Below are 18,539 nucleotides of genomic sequence, written 5' to 3' on the forward strand. Positions count from 1 at the left end.
AGTATCAAACACACACACCACGTGACCAGTAGTATGCACATACTCGAAGGGTAATTGCAAACATAAAATGGTGTAGTATCAAATCAAACTTTATTTGTCACATGCGCGGAATACAACAAGTGTAGACTTTACCATTAAATGCTTAAATGCTTAAATTAGTATACTGGAAAAAAAATCTGTCAAAAATTGCTAATATATGCAAATAAAAATTATTATTGGATAGAAAACACTCTAAAGAACTCACAGGGCAGGCATTCTTCCAAACTAGTTTTTGTGGCCATGAAAGTTGGAGCAACTTTGACGTCATGGCCCCCACCCTTCCCAACCAGCTATGATTCTGGGGACACTTTCTATCTCTTCCGCTAGATGTCCTCTTTCATTAGAGCTTTGAATCGTTCAAATCCCGCGAGAATTGACCCTATGGGAGTGAAATTAGTGCGTGCCACGAGAGAATAGGCTGTGCGTATGGGCGCGAATTGGTCCCAGCCATTCCTTTGTTTCCAGCACTCAAGAGAAGGGCAGACGATGGCCGATTGAATTGAAGTTTGTTTTGCATGTCTAAAACATCATAAAGCTTGCTTCTGCACTTAGTTTGACCTGTTTAGTCGACATATAATGTGTAATTTTGAAGTTTTGATGCGCAACTTATCCGGACCAGAGGACGTTTTGGGTGCATTTCAGCTGATGTTATTAGCAGTAGCTAATACAAAGACGCAAGACTTAAAACCAAACGATGTATTGGGTAAGTATGAAGCCTTCCAGAACATTCTGAACGAAGACCATCGAAGGTAAGGGAATATTTATGCTTAAATCTGTGTTTCTGTTGACTCCAACATTACGTGGAAATGTAGCTTGGAACTGAGCGCTGTCTCAGCATATGGAATAGTGTGCGATTTCTGTAACGTTAAAAATAAATCTAACACAGCGGTTGCATAAAGAAGCAGTGTATCTTTCTAACTATATGTAGAACATGTATATTTAGTCAAAGTTTATGATGTCTATTTACGTTATCTTGCCGCGCTACATAGATTTCCTGCGGGCATTTTTGAGTAATTTCTGAAGGTGAACTCACTGTAAATGGACATTTATGGATATAAATGGCATATTATTGAAAAAAAAAAATATGTACTGTGTAATATGTCATATTACTGTCATCTGATGAAGATTTTCAAAAGGTTAGTGAGCGATTTATTTTTTAATCCTGCGTTTGTTGATTGCATGTTTTGGCTATTGAAATGAGCTGTGTCTGGTGGTGGTTTTACATATATATGTGCTATGTTTTCGCCGTAAAACATTTTAGAAATCTGACTTGCTGGCTAGATGAACAAGATGTTTATCTTTCATTTGAGCTATTGGACTTGTTAATGTGTGGAGGTTAAATATTTTTAAGAATATTTTTGCGTTCCATGCGCCACCGTTTCAGCTGAACGTGGGAGGGTTGATTCCCAATTGGGAACCAGTATCGTAGACAGGTTAAAAAAAAGAAAATATTTACCAAGTAGGCTAAAATAAAAAGTAACAATTAAAAGTAACACAATAAGAATAACAATAACGAGGCTATATACAGGGGGCACCGGTTGAGGTAGTTGAGGTAATCATTACATGTAGGTGGGGGCGAAGTGACATAACAAAAAAACAGCGAGTAGCAGCAGTGTACAAGGGGGGGTCAATGTAAATTGTCTGGTGGTGATTTTTATGAATTGTTCAGCAGTCTAATGGCTTGGGGGTAGAAGCTGTTGAGGGGCCTTTTGGTCCTAGACTTGGTGCTCTGGTACCGCTTGCCGTGCGGTAGCAGAGAAAACAGTCCATAACTTGGGTGCCGTCTGTGACAATTTTATGGGCTTTCCTCTGACACCGCCTATTATTTAGGTCCTGGATGGCAGGAAGCTTGGCCCCATTGATGTACTGGGCCGTTCGCACTACCCTCTGTAGCGCCTTACGGTCAGATGCCGAGCAGTTGCCCTACCAGGCTGTGATGCAACCGGTCAGGATCTGGGGGCCCATGCCAAATCTTGTCCCCTGAGGGGGAAAAGGTTTTGTCATGCCCTCTTCACGATTGTCTTGGTATGTTTGGACTATGATAGTTTGTTGGTGATGTGGATACCAAGTAACTTAAAACTCTCGACCCGCGCCACTACAGCCCCGTCGATGTTAATGTGGGCCTGTTCGGCTCGCCTTTTCCTGTAGTCCATGATCAGCTCCTTTGTCTTGCTCACATTGAGGGAGAGGTTGTTGTCCTGGCACCACACTGCCAGTTCTCTGACCTCCTCCCTGTAGTATGTTGAGCACATAGAGATACAGTACAAAGGACCTCTATCTTAATTGCCCAATCTCACACCTTTTTGTCTCTCCCTAACAACATTATTAGTCAAGATTTGCTCTTATCCAGAGAAATTTAGGATTAATTGCCTTGCTCAAGGGCACTTAGACCAATTATTCACCTAGTCAGTTCAGGGATTCAAACCAGCAACCTTTAGGTTAAAGGCCCAACGCTCTTAACGGCTAGGCTACCTGCCGCCCATAGAAAGCTGGCTATCCTGTAGTCTGCACTGTCTGAAGACCAGCATAATAAAGCTATGTTTTGTCAGGTGCCTCTGCACTTTCGTATTCTGCACAATAGTAGGTAAAGCCATACAAATTAAACAAAATCTTTAAATGAAAACATATTTAATTTTTTTCCTTAGTTCAACACCTATCCTCAATCTGGGTAGTCAGACTCCGGATTGTGATAAAGCTGTCTCTCTTGTGGTTTGTGAGGTGTCTTTGTTAGCAGGCTTAGTCCATATACAGTATGGAAACATGGCCGACCTAGGCTCTATGCAGTTCTCAGGGCACAGGGCTAAAGTACAGTATAATGCATGAATCACTTGTTCTGTTGCGCTCTCTTTCTCCCTTTCTCTCTCTCTCTCCAATCTCCCTCCAAGTGGCCTTCTCTTTCTTACTCTCTCTATGTGGCTCTCCCTTTCTCCTTCCTTCTGAGTGGCCTCTCTCCCAAGCCTTCTCCCCTCCCCGCAGGAATGACCTGCTCTATCTGCCTCCCTCCCTTTCTCGCTCCCTCCCTCTTTGGCTTTCACTCTCTCCCTCCTACTGAGTGGCCTTTCTCCCTAACTTTCTCCCCTCCCCGTAAGGATGACATGCTCTCTCTTTTTCTCTCTCACTCTTTGCTCTCTTTCTTCCTCTGAGTGGCCCACTCTCTCTCACCCTCCCTCCGGCTCCTACTCTCTTGCAGTGTTTATTTAAGCACTTTCACGGTCACTGCACTCTGCTCTTATAAGGCAAAACTGTACTCTCTCTGGCTGTCTCCCTCCCTCTTTCCTTCACCCACCCCTTCTCCTAAACACACCATCTCTCTCACGCCATTTCTTTATTCTTTCTTCTTATTACACACTCACTCCTTCCCTTTTCTCCTTCTTCCCACACTCCTTTAAAAGTTCTAACATTCACAGTTGCTTGACAGACTTCTCAGGCCTCCTCTCCCTCTCTTCGGAGCCTTTTTAGATCTGAGGAGCAAAGACGAAGAAACTTGTCCAAATATAACTCACTCTAAAGCCTGCGTCCCAAATGGCCCACTATTCCCTACACAGTGCACTACTTAGGCAATAGGGTGCCATTTGGAATGCTACTAAAGAATATGTCACTTAAAGTCTCAGAGACACATAATTGTTAAATGAAAGGAGGGCCTTCCTAGGCAGCATGCAATTATCAAAAAGATGATGCCTTGAAAGCTAAATATGACTAATTTGAAAAGTGAAAGTGGACAGTAATCTGATTCATCCTAAGCATTATAGTCACTATGTCAATGATATGGGTTCTGGGACTTGTTTTACCATACATATTGAACCAATCATTTATAATGAAAATAGGATCTAAGCATTTATTTTCTCACCTCTGCATAATCTGTTTATTAAACAATACAAATGGATTAATCTATTAAAAATATAATGTACATTGCTCAGTCAGTTTGAAAACATGTGAAAAGTACATGAAGAACATGGTATGAGTGATATCGCCTGAAGGCTACAGGATGTTAGGTATTGTACTGAATTGTTGTTGTAATACCTTAATTCACTGTTCATTCACTGTTGAAATCAGTACATCCAACTTTTTCCCCTGTGTTAGCCTTGACATGATCTGAGTGGTTCCTGTATGTCTAAGATACTGTACATTAGCCTGGTTTGTATACAGTATATTGTTGATGTTCCAGTATATCTCAAAATCAGTCTTACACTACTACTCCCATTATCAGTCTTACTACAATACCATTGTCAGGTACAGCACTTTGTAATTTTGTAAAATATGCCTCGTTATTTAGCTACTTACTAATTTGCTATGTTCTTTTAGCACAAGTATCCAACCTTTGAGTTTCAGAATATGTGTCCTGGAATTACAGTAATGTCTTCTATCCCTCCCAATGGTCTTGATGGCTTCCCTCATCTCTCTTTTACCTCAGGGACCAGCTTGTTGTTGTGGGAGTTGAGATTGTGTCCCAAATGGCACCCTCTTCCCTATATGGTGTTTTTTTTTTTTTTTTACCAGGGCCCTGGTCAAAAAAAGTGCACTATATAGGGAATAGGGTGTGCAATTTGGGACACAGACAAGGTCTGTTGACTGCCCCCTCCCATTCCTTTATAATGTGTTTTCTCCCCTGTTGGTCCCATCTCTGGCACTTTATTATGGGAGTAATGTCTTTTCTCCTAAACGCAATGAACAGTATCGGAGAGAGGTATGTAAAGAATAGAGTCTCATTGAATAAATGTCTGCAACGGTGGGAGTCTGGGAGAGACATAAAAAGAGTCATGGTGGTATTTTTCTCTCCCTATGTTTTCTCCAAACCTCTCTACGTGCCCTCTTGCTGTCTGCTGTGCCCCTGTGTTTGTCCTCCAAATTGAATTATCACATTGACACAAAGGTAAGACACACACTCTCTTACACACACACACACACACACACACACACACACACACAGAGAGAAAGAGAGAGAGAGAGAGACTAATTATTAACTAACTTTTAAAACTCCACTGGCTCCAAAAACGGTTGGTCTGAGACTGCTTGAGGCTTTCGGTATCCAGGGGATGTGTCAGTTATATGGCAAACTAGGTAATTCTTCCACAACGAACACCGTCCATGGCTAAACTAATGAGTGCAGAATGAAGAGATGAAAAAGAGAAAAATCTCTTTCTCATCCCTTCATGAAAAAAAGAAAGATCTCTTTCTCATCCCTTCATTCTGTCTCTCCTCTTGGACATTCCCCTCTTACCTGCACAGATTGTTTCAGAGGCTCCTCAGAGTCTTAATTATGCCTGCAATTACTGTGGGAAAATGTGCAATTAAAGTGGATAGCTATTCTGTTGCCGTACGACTCAATATTTATTAGGGTTGCACCTGATTTCTGGGACCCAGGTGCCTCTTTCTGCCGTACCGTCTTTTCTTTCTGTCCCGGGTATCTGTCACGGAGCACTGAGGGAAGTTACCTCACATTACTAAGTCCCATAATGTCTGCTATATTGCAATCACTACTAATGTGTGTAGCATTAATGTGAGTATATAGCGTATATAATTACTATTGAGTAACACAGTGTGAATACCAAACACAGAACTCCTACGAAAGTCTACATATTTTGTTTTTAATTTAGCTATATCTGTTGACTAGATGTAGGCCTAGCTCATGTTCAGCTTAAGAAGCTTGTTTAGAATAGAGCGAGTCCTACCGAGCTCTTCCCTATAGGAATAACATACACAGAACTCTTCGAAAACATCTACATGTTTGTTTTTTTACTTGTTTCTGATGCTCCCGTAGATGTAGATGTCAGGCTTAAGAAGCTTGTTTGGTTTTGGAGTACAACAAGTCTTACCGAGAGCTTCCTTATTGGAATCCGATTCCTAAACACAGTATTATGGCACAACCAAACACTTACATGCTGCGTTAATCCGTCCCAGCACTGTCCGATCACAACCTCCGGGCCGAGACACTCACCATGCTTTTCATTATGAGGGCCTAATCCTGATAAAGACACTCCTCACACGGGACACCATGAAGCTGGGCGAAGGAGCAGGAGACGTGCTTTGCTTACCCACAGAAAGCCCTGAGCAAACACAGCAGCTGGAGAGGGTGACACTGACAGGGGCCGTAGGGGTGCAGTCTGAGAGACGGGAAGGACTAGAGGAAAGGAGAGGAGAGGAGAAAGAAGAGGGAGAGAGAGAGGAGGAGAGGAGAAAGAAGAGGGAGAGAGAGAGGAGGAGAGGAGAAAGAAGAGGGAGAGAGAGAGAGGAGGAGAGGAGAAAGAAGAGGGAGAGAGAGAGGAGGAGAGGATAAAGAAGAAGCTGGAGACAAAAAAATTAGAGGGAGGAAAGTGTGAATATGGACATGAAGGAGAATAAAGGAGGGGAGAAAGAGGGAGAGAAGGGCCCGGGACATGAAACTCTGAGAGGGCCTATTCACAGAGGCAGCTGGCAGCACATTATACTGTACACCCCTCTGCCTCACAGGGCCATGACTTTATGCAGTGTGAAACTGTACCCAAAAAAATGGGTGGCTTGTGAAACTGGGAGTACCTCATCATCTAAAAGGTGTGAAGTTTTTTGGAAAAATATGAAAGCATAATTCATGAATGGTACGAGCCAATTTGAACTTTTTTATTTTATTCACCATATGGACACGTAAAGGCTTCTAATATGAGACACATACATAACTAACTATGGTGTCAATTGAAAGGGAACACTTAGGGGATTATGGTGGAATACACATAATGACATTTTCAGCAATTGTCAGTGTTCTGTTCTTTGTTTTTGTACCCATATATGGGCACCGTGTGGAACTGGGAAAATGGATTTACATACTGTATATTGTAGCCAATATCGAATCTCTGTTCTTTTTATGAATATTCTTAAGAGATGACTTTACTGTCATCATTGCAGTTGAATACTTGCTGGGAAGAGCTACATAGGGAATGATCAAATCCAACCCCTTTTAAGTAGTTTCCTTGATGTTTTGACAGCGAGGTACAAAGGAAAATGAAGTGCCGTTAGATAATTTGGAGTGGACAGAAAATGAGAAACAATGGTAGCACTTATCAGGCACGTGATGTAATGTTTACAGGATTTTTTAAATTAATCATGAAAATAAGTCTAAAGCAGGAGACAAACTGAGAAGGGAAATGAGATCTTGATGCTTATCGCAGCCTCACAGCATTCACAGTGTGTTCCTTGATTGACATCTACACACACACACACTCACACGCACACACACACATACACAGACACACGCACACACACACATACACAGACACACACACACACACACACACACACACACACACACACACACACACACACACACACACACACACACTAATATACACACACTGATATACAAATAGGCCTACGCATGCACTTTTACACAAAAACACACAATTCTATTTGAATAAATAGGCTAAATATACAGTACAATGTAGAAGGTTAACCACATTTTTATTTGCCCAATGATTTGAATGATGGTAAACATTTCCTCTTAAATCCTGTTGTCAAAATGGGCTGAAAATGCTAAGCCTGATCACATTTGTAAACACTGATCTGCCAGAACGCCGGGCAACAAAATATGGTGAATATCTGTCTTACAAACCCAGCCAATTATGACATTTTGAGTCATTTTGAGTATTTCAGTGGTGTTAGTTTATTTACAAAATGTGTGGAGGCAGAGTTTTGGCAATAGCATAACATACAATATGCTCTGTAATTTTTCAGTCTTTAAGGACTGTCCGTACTCTTTAAATGGAGGAAAAACAGACATTGTCTTAAGGAACAGCAGTTTTTTAAAGAAGAAGCTTTAAGCGTCTGTAACCCTAATTCAACTGGTATTGTTTCTTGTTGATTGTATGGAATTCCATCAGCCAAGAAGGCTGTCCCTAAGATTTCCAGTAAAATTCCACTCTGTTTAGACTTGATTACTCATCACACCAAAGCTCTATGGGAGTGAAATGGGCATAGAGCAGAATCCAATATACCACCTTGGAAAACAACCTGCGTCGTTCCCTTCCTCCCTTCCTATCTGCTCCATGAGGATTAGAGAGGAGGATATTTTCGGTGGAGACCGGCGGAGAGAGAAAGGCGAATACTGCCAAGCTCCTCTTTTCCCTTCGGACCCACGTGTCGAGAATAACCGGCAGAAGTGGGAAGAGCCCCTGTAGCCGTGGACAAGATGGGCAGCTTTTTACTGCAGCCTTGGATCAAATGAGGGTAGCCAAGAGCCTCGAGGCGTCCACTGGGAGGGATGGGATTAGCGGGATTAGCCCAATCGCACCAGTGATAGGACTCTGTCCTTCTAGACAGATAGGCAAACACTGGCAGCCCTGGCTCTGTAAGGGCCACTGTAAGGAGGCCAAATGAACAGGACTCAACATTGTCTCTGTAATGCAGCATTTAGGGCCAGGGGTAAGTCCCAAATGGCATCCTGTTTCCTATTTAGTGCACTACGTTTGACCAGGGTACATAGGGTCAAAAGTAGTGTACTATGTAGGGAATAGGGTGCCATTTTGGACTCACCCTGCAGCTCAGAGAGGGGACTGGGACTGCAGTACCTTCTAGCTGCATGGATTCTTCCTGCTTTTGTTTATCACATGCAAAATGGATGGTCTTTGCTTTATATCCTCCATGATTTGAGCCCAACATGTTCTCCTCCCAGAGTGATTTTCTTTCTCTGCACATTAAGATTTGGAGTCTCACTGATAAAGTATCCTGAATTTGCATATCGTATTCTGATTCTCAAACAGTGCCCCAGATATTGGAGAGAAGACGTAATTGTTTATCGCTGAATTGTTAGATAATAAAATATAAATAATACGGGCCCTAGTTTTGTCGCACTTGGACTACTGTTCAGTCGTGTGGTCAGCTGCCACAAAGAGGGACTTTTTGTGAAAAAATTACAATTGGTTCGGGACAGGGCAGCACGGCTGGCCCTTAAATGTACACGGAGAGCTAACATTGATGATATGCATGTCAATCTCTCATGGTTCAAAGTGGAGGAGAGTGGTTCAACGTGTAACAAGTGTTGACAAGTTAAATGCACCGAGCTGTCTGTTTAAACTATTAGTACACAGCTCAGACACCCACGCATACCCCACAAGACAGGCTACCAATGGTCTCTTAACAATCCCTAAGTCCAGAACAGACTATGGGAGGCGCACAGTACTACACAGAGCCATGACTACATGGAACTCTATTCCACATCAGGTAACTGATGCAAGTGTGACAGGCTAAAGGAAATAAGGTGGGGCAAAAAAGTATTTAGTCAGTCACCAATTGTGCAAGTTCTCCCACTTAAAAAGATGAGAGAGGCCAGTAATTTTTCATCATAGGTACACTTCAACTATGACAGACAAAATGAGGGGAAAAAATCCAGAAAATCACATTGTAGGATTTTTTATGAATTTATTTGCAAATTATGGTGGAAAATAAGTATTTGGTCAATAGCAAAAGTTTATCTCAATACTTTGTTATATACCCTTTGTTGGCAATGACAGAGGTCAAACATTTTCTGTAAGTCTTCACAAGCTTTTCACACACTGTTGCTGGTAATTTAATTTAAATGTAATAACTCGCTAACATGTCAAGAGTGTTTAAGGTGTGTCTTAGTAACATCTTGAGGAAGTTAGAGTTAAGTTTACAGAGAGTAATATGAGCCCTGCTCGGTTGCGGCGAAGAATTGCTCCGTACTCAGAGTAGCTGCCATTTTATGTCGATTGTGAATGAACATGTGCGTTGTTAATAAGATATTTTGCGGTGTTATTTGTATAATGGTTTTTCATACACTTTATTGCCTATTGGTAAATTGAGTTATGGTTTACTGAGTTAAAGCTTTGTGCTTGACAGTTATATTGAAATTAGTATCTGTTTCAGTGAATTACAGTGTATACTGTTGTGACTTGAATAAGCCTTGTACCCTAAAAACGATCTATTTCCTGTAGATCTGTTGTTCTGTAAAATGTGTTACTTTTGTAAAATGATTACAAAAAAAGTTCTCATTGAGGAAACAATACCGTATCACTCTCGTGATTATTTCTCCCCTTTTTCAGGGGCGTAACACAAGCAGTAGAATCAGATTTTAAAAAACAGATTCAAATGCACCTTATGGATGGAACAGCGGGGACTGTAAAGAGACACACACACACACAGGTACAGACACACACATACACACACGGGCGCACACGGGCACTCTACACACATGTACATTGTAATATTGTCGTATGGTGGTATCGTACATTTTGTGTTGTGTGGTAGTAGTGGTGTAGCAATGTTATATGATGTACTGCTTAAGCAGCAGGTAATGGGCATCCCTAATAAATACAAATACAATTACATCAGGTATTAAATACAGCTACCATTCATATATATTTGTTAATGGATCACATTAGTTTAAGGTGCCAAGGAATTAACTAAATGCACTGGCATATGGATATTTAATCTATATTTATCTTCTTGTACATACTTATGTTATGCGCGTTGGCATTTGTGTGTTTCTGTGACTTGTGCCACTGTGTTAATACTTCCTGTTTGTATTGGTATGTACTGTACACACAAACTATGTTTGTGTGTGTGCGTGCGTGTGTGCATGTGTGTGTGTGCGTGTAGCAATGCACTATAGTGCACTATATAGGGAATAGGGTGCCATGTGGGAAGTACCCTGAGACTAATGCTACTGTAGTCACCACTGCATACAGCAGAGGCTGTGGCAGCGGGACCCAGCTACATAGTGTTTTGTGATTCATTCTCAAGTCTTGTGTTCTGTCGGTTGTGTCTTAGAAGTCAACTGTGCACTGTTATTTTTCACTGCCTTTGTTAGTCCCTGTGAGGGATTCCTTGGTCTCTGGTGACACTGTAAGCTGGTGAGTCTGGGCCTGTACTTGTTTACTGGTGTCTTATCATGGATTCTTATCGACGGAGAGAGGAGAAGAGAGTAGGGTAGAGATTATCAGGATAATCCCGCTCCAGCTTTCAGAGGGAGATGAGTTAAACACTTGCCTATTTAGACATTTTTATTTTTTATATTTATTTGATTAAATATGCTTGGAATGTTTTTCCGAACGTTCACAAAAATGTTGTGCACAACATCTGTAACAACCACCACAGAACATTCCCCAAACGTTCTCATTAGGTTTCCAGGTAATGTAATACAATGCTTTTAGAACACACTGCCACAACAAAATGTGAGTGCAATATAAATGGTTCTGAGAAAACCTTATAGGAACGTTCTGCTGATGTTGATGGAGATGTTATTAAAAACATCCATAGCAATAAGCAGGGAATATTCCCACAATGCTCTCATAAAATTATACTGTGTCTTTATGACACAGTTCCAATAACGTTCCCTTAACATTCTTCAGCAATCATGCATTCAATTAACCCTTTACACTCGTGGAAATAGACCTACTATATATGGAAAGGGCCAAATGTACAGTAAATACTTCTAACAGTAGAAATATAAAAATAATATGCATGACCATGGTAGCAATTGAAACACTTCAGATATTATGGGGAAATTATCAGACCAAACAGTTCACCTGACACAAGACTGAATCTGAAAATACTCTGGATACATTCAGTAACATAATAAGAATATTCATGGTAATTTTGCGGTAGGTGCAACATAAGACAAAACTGTTTGAGTGAGAGGTCTAACTGGTGTCTTCAAGTGGCTGCAAACCTCTCTAAACTGGGCACAGTTCCTTCAATGCACTTTTATGACTCTATAAGGTGTTTTATTCTTCTTCAGACAAACAGATTGTAATCTTGCCTGCATCTAGCTGATATAGGGTGTAATTATTAGTCCAACAGTTGCAAACAAGAGTTTCTATTGGACAAATTCAGCTCTGTTTATCCCCGTTTTGTTCCGTTTCAGAATTTTTTTCAACAGAATCGGTGTAATGAATACACCCCTGATCACGCATAAACACAGTTCACTTTCATAGCAGCCACAAAGTATTCCTTCTCACATCGATGCTCTCTCCTCCTCTCACCTCTTCCCTTTGCTTGTGGACTTCAATGCACAACATATCAGCTGTATGTGACCAGGCAAAATAACCTTTCCAAACCAAACCGCTACACACAGCCTACATCGTTGTCAACATATTAGCTAAAGTAACGTCATAGTCAACATAGCTAATAGAACTAACGCGTTAGTAAACCCGCTACATTCATGCAGTAATGTTAGTGTACAATCAGTAAGCAGTTACACCTGCAGGCCGCGGTGGCAATAAATTAGTAATACCAAAAGCTTACCATGACTTGGAAGAGTTCCAGTGTTGTGTTGGAAAGTCATAGCCAGCAAACAAATCCCTTTGTTTGAGCAGGGTGTTTCAGTAGGCTAAACTAGCTAAGTAAGTGAATCTGAAAGTGAAAAAATGAGGAAATCTCTCTCTCTCTATTTCTCTATTGCTTCTCCTTAATTTTTGAATAAATTGATTTGTTGAGGAGCCTCCACTGAGTATCTTTTTGTTGCGCTTGGTGCATGTTTTTAGATATTGTAACAAATTCATTAAAACTGAAACTGTATTCATCCCTTTGTTACGGCAAGCCTAAATAAGTTAATGAGTAAAAATGTGCTTAACAAGTCACATAATAGGTTGCATGGATTCACTCTGTGTGCAATACTAGTGTTTAACATGATTTTTATGACTACCTCATCTTGGTATGGTCCTTCTGTCAAGCAGTGAATGTCAAACAGATATTCAACCACAAAAACCAGGGAGGTTTTCCAATGCCTCGCAAAGAAGGGCACCTATTGATTGAAAAAAAATATCAAAAAGCAAACATTGAATATCCTTTTGAGCATGGTAAAGTTATTTAATTACACTTTGAATAGCTTGTCAGTACACCTTGTCACTAAAATATACAGGCGTCCTTCAGTTGCTGGAGAGGAAAGAAACTGCTCAGGGATTTTACCATGGTGACTTTAAAACTGTTATAGAGTTTAATGGCTGTGAAAAGAGAAAACATTTCACAATACTAACCTACTTGTCCGAGTGAAAAGAAGGAGGCCTGTACAGAATAAAAATATTCCAAAACAAGCATCCTGTTTGCAAACAAGGCGTTGAAGTTATACTGCAAAACTTATGGCAAGGCAATTATTTTTGTCCTGAATACAAAGTTTTATGTTTGGGTCAAATCCAATACAACACGTTACTGAGTATCACACTCCATATTTTCAAACATATTGGTGGCTGCATTATGTTATGGGTACTTGTAATCGATTGCTTGTAATCATACAGGACTGGGAGTTTTTCCAGGATAAAAAATAAATGGAATTGAGCTCAGCACAGGCAAAACCTGGTTCTGTCTGCTTTCCACCAGACACTGGGAGATAAATTCACATTTCAGCAGGACAATAACCTAAAACACAAGGACAAGTTCATTCCCAAGAAGACAGTGAATTTCCCTGAGGGACCGAGTTACAATTTTTACCTAAATCTGCTTGAAATTCTATGGCAAGACTTGAAAACGGTTGTCTAGCAATGATCAACAAACAATTTGACAGAGCTTGAAGAATTTTGAAAAGAATAATTGGCAAATGTTGTACAATCTAGCTGTGCAAAGCTCTTAGAGACTTAACCAGAAAGACTCACAGCTGTAGTTGCTGACAAAGATGATTATAGCATGTATTGACTCAGTGTGAATACTTATGTAAATGGTATATTTCTGTATTTCATTCTCAATAAATTTGCTAAACAATGTAAAAATATGTTTTTAATTTGTTGTTTTGGGGTATTGTGTGTAGATGGGTGAGAAACAATTATAATATTTAATCCATTTTGAATTCAAGCTGTAACCCAACAAAATGTGGAATACGTCAAGGGGTATTAAATACTTTCTGAAGGTACTGTATACACTACATGACTGATGGGGGGCGCTGTGTCGAAGCCACTGTGCCTCCATATTGGCACTCCCCCACCGTTGTAAAACATATTTTTATAGAAATGCATTTATTAATGTCTACATTCTGTTTTGCCATGTTATTCTATTAAAGATACCTTGATGCATACTTTTAAATGATATTGTGTGAGCTAAACATAAAATGAAACCGGAGACAAAAAGGAGGGAAAGTTTGCGGGACTCCACCAGGAGGGGCAGATCCCAGATGATAGGCGGGGAGGTCTGGCGGCGGTCTAGTGGCGGTCCGCCTGTTGCAGATACCTGGAACCTGGAGGTGGTCTTGAGGAGGGTGGACCGGGCTCTTTGTGGTATACGACAGTGGTATACGAACATCTGGTTCGAGGCTGTGCTGACCTCTTCTTCTTGCTCTGAGGCGACAGGTAGCCTAGCGGTTAGAGCGTTGGGCCAGTAACCGAAGGGTTGCTAGATTGAATCCCTGAGCTAAAAACAGTGAAATAAAGGTTAAATTAAAAAAGAGCGTAGGCTGATAATCCATGGAACACTCAAACGGCGAGAGACCAGTGGTTGAGCAGGGAAGGGTGTTGTGGATGTATTCCACCCACACAAGTTGCTGGCTCCAGGTGGTGGTGTTGGCGGAGACGAGGCAACGAAGAGTTGTCTCCAGGTCCTGATTGGCTTCGACTGGCCGTTTATTTATTTAAATTTTATTTAACCTTTACTTAACTAGGCAAGTCAGTTAAGAACAAATTCTTATGTACAATGACAGATTGCGGGTGAAAACCGGAGAGGTGGCTGGCTGATGCCCCAATGAGGGTGCAGAACGCCATCCAGAACCGGTACGAGAACTGAGGACCGCAGTAGGAGGCCATGTCCACCCATGGATACAGAAAACGTGCTGCACTATGAACTGGGCCATTTCCTTGGCTGGGTAACTTGGGAAGGGGAATGAAATGGGCGGTTTTGGAAAACCTATCCACCACCATGAGGATAGTGGTGTTGTCATCTGATGGAGGGAGACCCGAGACGAAGTAAAGGGATGTATGGTACCAGGGGCAGTGAGGAATGGGAAGAGGTTGTAGGAGGCCAGCCAGAGCTTGCCGCGGAGTCTTATACTGGGCACTCACTGTGAAGGCGACGATGAACGCAGTGACGTCAGTAACCAAGGTGGGCCACCAAAAACATTGATGTACAAAGGCCAGGGTCCGATGGAAGCCAGGATGGCAGGCCAGTCGGGAGGAATGAGCCCATTCCAGAACTGGGGAACGGGCAGAGTCCGGGACAAACGTTCCCCCCCCCCCAGATGACTGCAGGGCCCATCGAGCTTGCCTGGAGTTAAGACGCTTGGCGGTGTGGAGATATTCCAGGTTCTTGTGATCTGTCCATATTATGAATGGGTGCCATATTCACTGCGAGTAGCTCTCAGTTACCCACGTCGTAATTCCTTTCCATGGTGTTGAGGCGATAGGAGGGAAAAGCACAGGGACGCAGCTTTTGTTCTTGGGCCGAACGCTGGGACAGGACAGACCCCGCTCCGATGTCCGAGGAATTGACCTCCACCACAAACTGCCGGGACGGATCCGGATGGATTGGGATGGGGGCAGTAGTGAATTGGTGCTTGAGGTCCAAGAATACCCGGTCTGCAGCTAGTGAATGGGACCTTGGAATTGGTGAATCCCAGGAAGCATTACAGCTGCACTCTGGACGTGGTTGAGGCCAATCCACCACCACACTCACCTTTCCAGGATCCATCTGTATGTTGCCTGCAGCTACGATGTATCCAAGGAAGGAGATGATGGAGCGATGGAATTCACATTTCTCCGCTGGCTCGTCTTTCACCTCCTCCGATAACCTGTGGTTTCTGGGTTCCAGGCACTCTCGGCAGCCAACGTGTGGCAATCGACCACATCCACACCAAACTGGAAGTCTTCCGACTAGCTTGGAAAGACAGTACTGTGCAGTACCGAAGAGCCCTTACTGCTGCTCGATCATCCTATTTTTCTAACTTAATTGAGGAAAATAAGAACAATCCGAAATTCCTTTTTGATACTGTCGCAAAGCTAACTAAAAAGCAGCATTCCCCAAGAGAAGATGACTTTCACTTTAGCAGTGATAAATTCATGAACTTCTTTGAGGAAAAGATTATGATTAGTAGAAAGCAAATTACGGACTCCTCCTTAAATCTGCGTATTCCTTCAAAGCTCAGTTGTCCTGAGTCTGCACAACTCTGCCAGGACCTAGGATCAAGAGAGACGCTCAAGTGTTTTAGTACTATATCTCTTGACACAATGATGAAAATAATCATGGCCTCTAAACCTTCAAGCTGCATACTGGACCCTATTCCAACTAAACTACTGAAAGAGCTGCTTCCTGTGCTTGGCCCTCCTATGTTGAACATAATAAACGGCTCTCTATCCACCGGATGTGTACCAAACTCACTAAAAGTGGCAGTAATAAAGCCTCTCTTGAAAAAGCCAAACCTTGAACCAGAAAATATAAAAAACTATCGGCCCATATCGAATCTTCCATTCCTCTCAAAAATGTTAGAAATGGCTGTTGCGCAACAACTCACTGCCTTCCTGAAGACAAACAATGTATATGAAATAGTTCAGTCTGGTTTTAGACCCCATCATAGCACTGAGACGGCACTTGTGAAGGTGGTAAATGACATTTTAATGGCATCGGACCGAGGCTCTGCATCTGTCCTCGTGCTCCTAGACCTTAGTGCTGCTTTTGATACCATCGATCACCACATTCTTTTGGAGAGATTGGAAACCCAAATTGGTCTACACGGACAAGTTCTGGCCTGGTTTAGATCTTATCTGTCGGAAAGATATCAGTTTGTCTCTGTGAATGGTTTGTCCTCTGACAAATCAACTGTAAATTTCGGTGTTCCTCAAGGTTCCGTTTTAGGACCACTATTGTTTTCACTATATATTTTACCTCTTGGGGATGTTATTCGAAAACATAATGTTAACTTTCACTGCCATGCGGATGACACACAGCTGTACATTTAAATGAAACATGGTGAAGCCCCAAAATTGCCCTTGTAGAAGAATGTGTTTCAGACATAAGGAAGTGGATGGCTGCAAACTTTCTACTTTTAAACTCGGACAAAACAGAGATGCTTGTTCTAGGTCCCAAGAAACAAAGAGATCTTCTGTTGAATCTGACAATTAATCTTAATGGTTGTACAGTCGTCTCAAATAAAACTGTGAAGGACCTCGGAGTTACTCTGGACCCTGATCTCGCTTTTGAAGAACATATCAAGACCATTTCAAGGACAGCTTTTTTCCATCTACGTAACATTGCAAAAATCTGAAACTTTCTGTCCAAAAATGACGCAGAAAAATTTATCCATGCTTTTGTCACTTCTAGGTTAGACTACTGCAATGCTCTACTTTCCGGCTACCTGGATAAAGCACTAAATAAACTTCAGTTAGTGCTAAATACGGCTGCTAGAATCCTGACTAGAACCCAAAAATTTGATCATATTACTCCAGTGCTAGCCTCTCTACACTGGCTTCCTGTCAAGGCAAGGGCTGATTTCAAGGTTTTACTGCTAGCCTACAAAGCAATACATGGGCTTGCTCCTACCTATCTCTCTGATTTGGTCCTGCCGTACATACCTACACGTACGCTACGGTCACAAGACGCAGGCCTCCTAATTGTCCCTAGAATTTCTAAGCAAACAGCTGGAGGCAGGGCTTTCTCCTATAGAGCTCCATTTTTATGGAACGGTCTGCCTACCCATGTCAGAGACGCAAACTCGGTCTCAACCTTTAAGTCTCTACTGAAGACTCATCTCTTCAGTGGGTCATATGATTGAGTGTAGTCTGGCCCAGGAGTGGGAGGGTGAACGGAAAGGCTCTGGAGCAACGAACCGCCCTTGCTGTCTCTGCCTGGCCGGTTCCCCACTTTCCACTGGGATTCTCTGCCTCTAACCCTATTACAGGGGCTGAGTCACTGGCTTACTGGGGCTCTCTCATGCCGTCCCTGGAGGGGGTGCGTCACCTGAGTGGGTTGATTCACTGATGTGGTCATCCTGTCTGGGTTGGCGCCCCCCCCCCCCCCCCAGGGGCTATACTCAGCCTTGTCTTAGGATGGTAAGTTGGTGGTTGAAGATATCCCTCTAGTGGTGTGGGGCCTGTGCTTTGGCAAAGTGGGTGGGGTTATATCCTTCCTGTTTGGCTCTGTCAGGGGGTGTCCTCGGATGGGGCCACAGTGTCTCCTGACCCCTCCTGTCTCAGCCTCCAGTATTTATGCTGCAGTAGTTTATGTGTCAGGGGGCTAGGGTCAGTTTGTTATAGCTGGAGTACTTCTCCTGTCCTATTCGGTGTCCTGTGTGAATCTAATCTGATTTGGTTTGATTTGATAGTCTGCCACACTACGGGAATCTTGGCGTAGCCGGAGTAGCTTCTGAGCAGCCTCTGTCTCTGACAACGGAGAATTAAACACTTTCTTCACCTCAGGCAATGAACTCCTCTAGACTGAAACACAAGGTGGCTTGTTGCTCCCACATCGCCGTAACCCAGGCAAGAGCCCTCCCGGACATCAGTGTTATAAGGTACACTACCTTCGAGAGGTACAAGGGAAAAGAAGAAGGCTGTAGCTCGAACTGTGAGAGAAACCCCCAACAGGTCCCTGAATCACCAGCAAAG

The 18,539-nt window shown here is 42.4% G+C and overlaps 1 protein-coding gene across 2 annotated transcripts in view; it reads left to right on the plus strand.

Moving 5' to 3' along the window:
• The first annotated feature begins 216 nt into the window (after positions 1-216).
• Positions 217-18,539, plus strand: part of LOC110496002 (ephrin-A3) — a 153,704-nt gene continuing 135,381 nt past the window's right edge. Inside the window, exon 1 of one of the 2 annotated variants that reach the window (XM_090208387.1) lies at positions 217-788. In XM_090208387.1, coding sequence (XP_090064513.1) covers positions 616-788 — 173 coding nt within the window. In that variant the 5' untranslated portion in view covers positions 217-615. The remainder of the gene's footprint in view (positions 789-18,539) is intronic. The other variant, XM_090208388.1, reaches the window with a different exon arrangement.

Source organism: Oncorhynchus mykiss, chromosome 18 (genome assembly GCF_057628025.1).
Source record: "Oncorhynchus mykiss isolate SJ-2025 chromosome 18, ASM5762802v1, whole genome shotgun sequence".
In the NCBI taxonomy this organism is placed as follows: domain Eukaryota; kingdom Metazoa; phylum Chordata; class Actinopteri; order Salmoniformes; family Salmonidae; genus Oncorhynchus; species Oncorhynchus mykiss.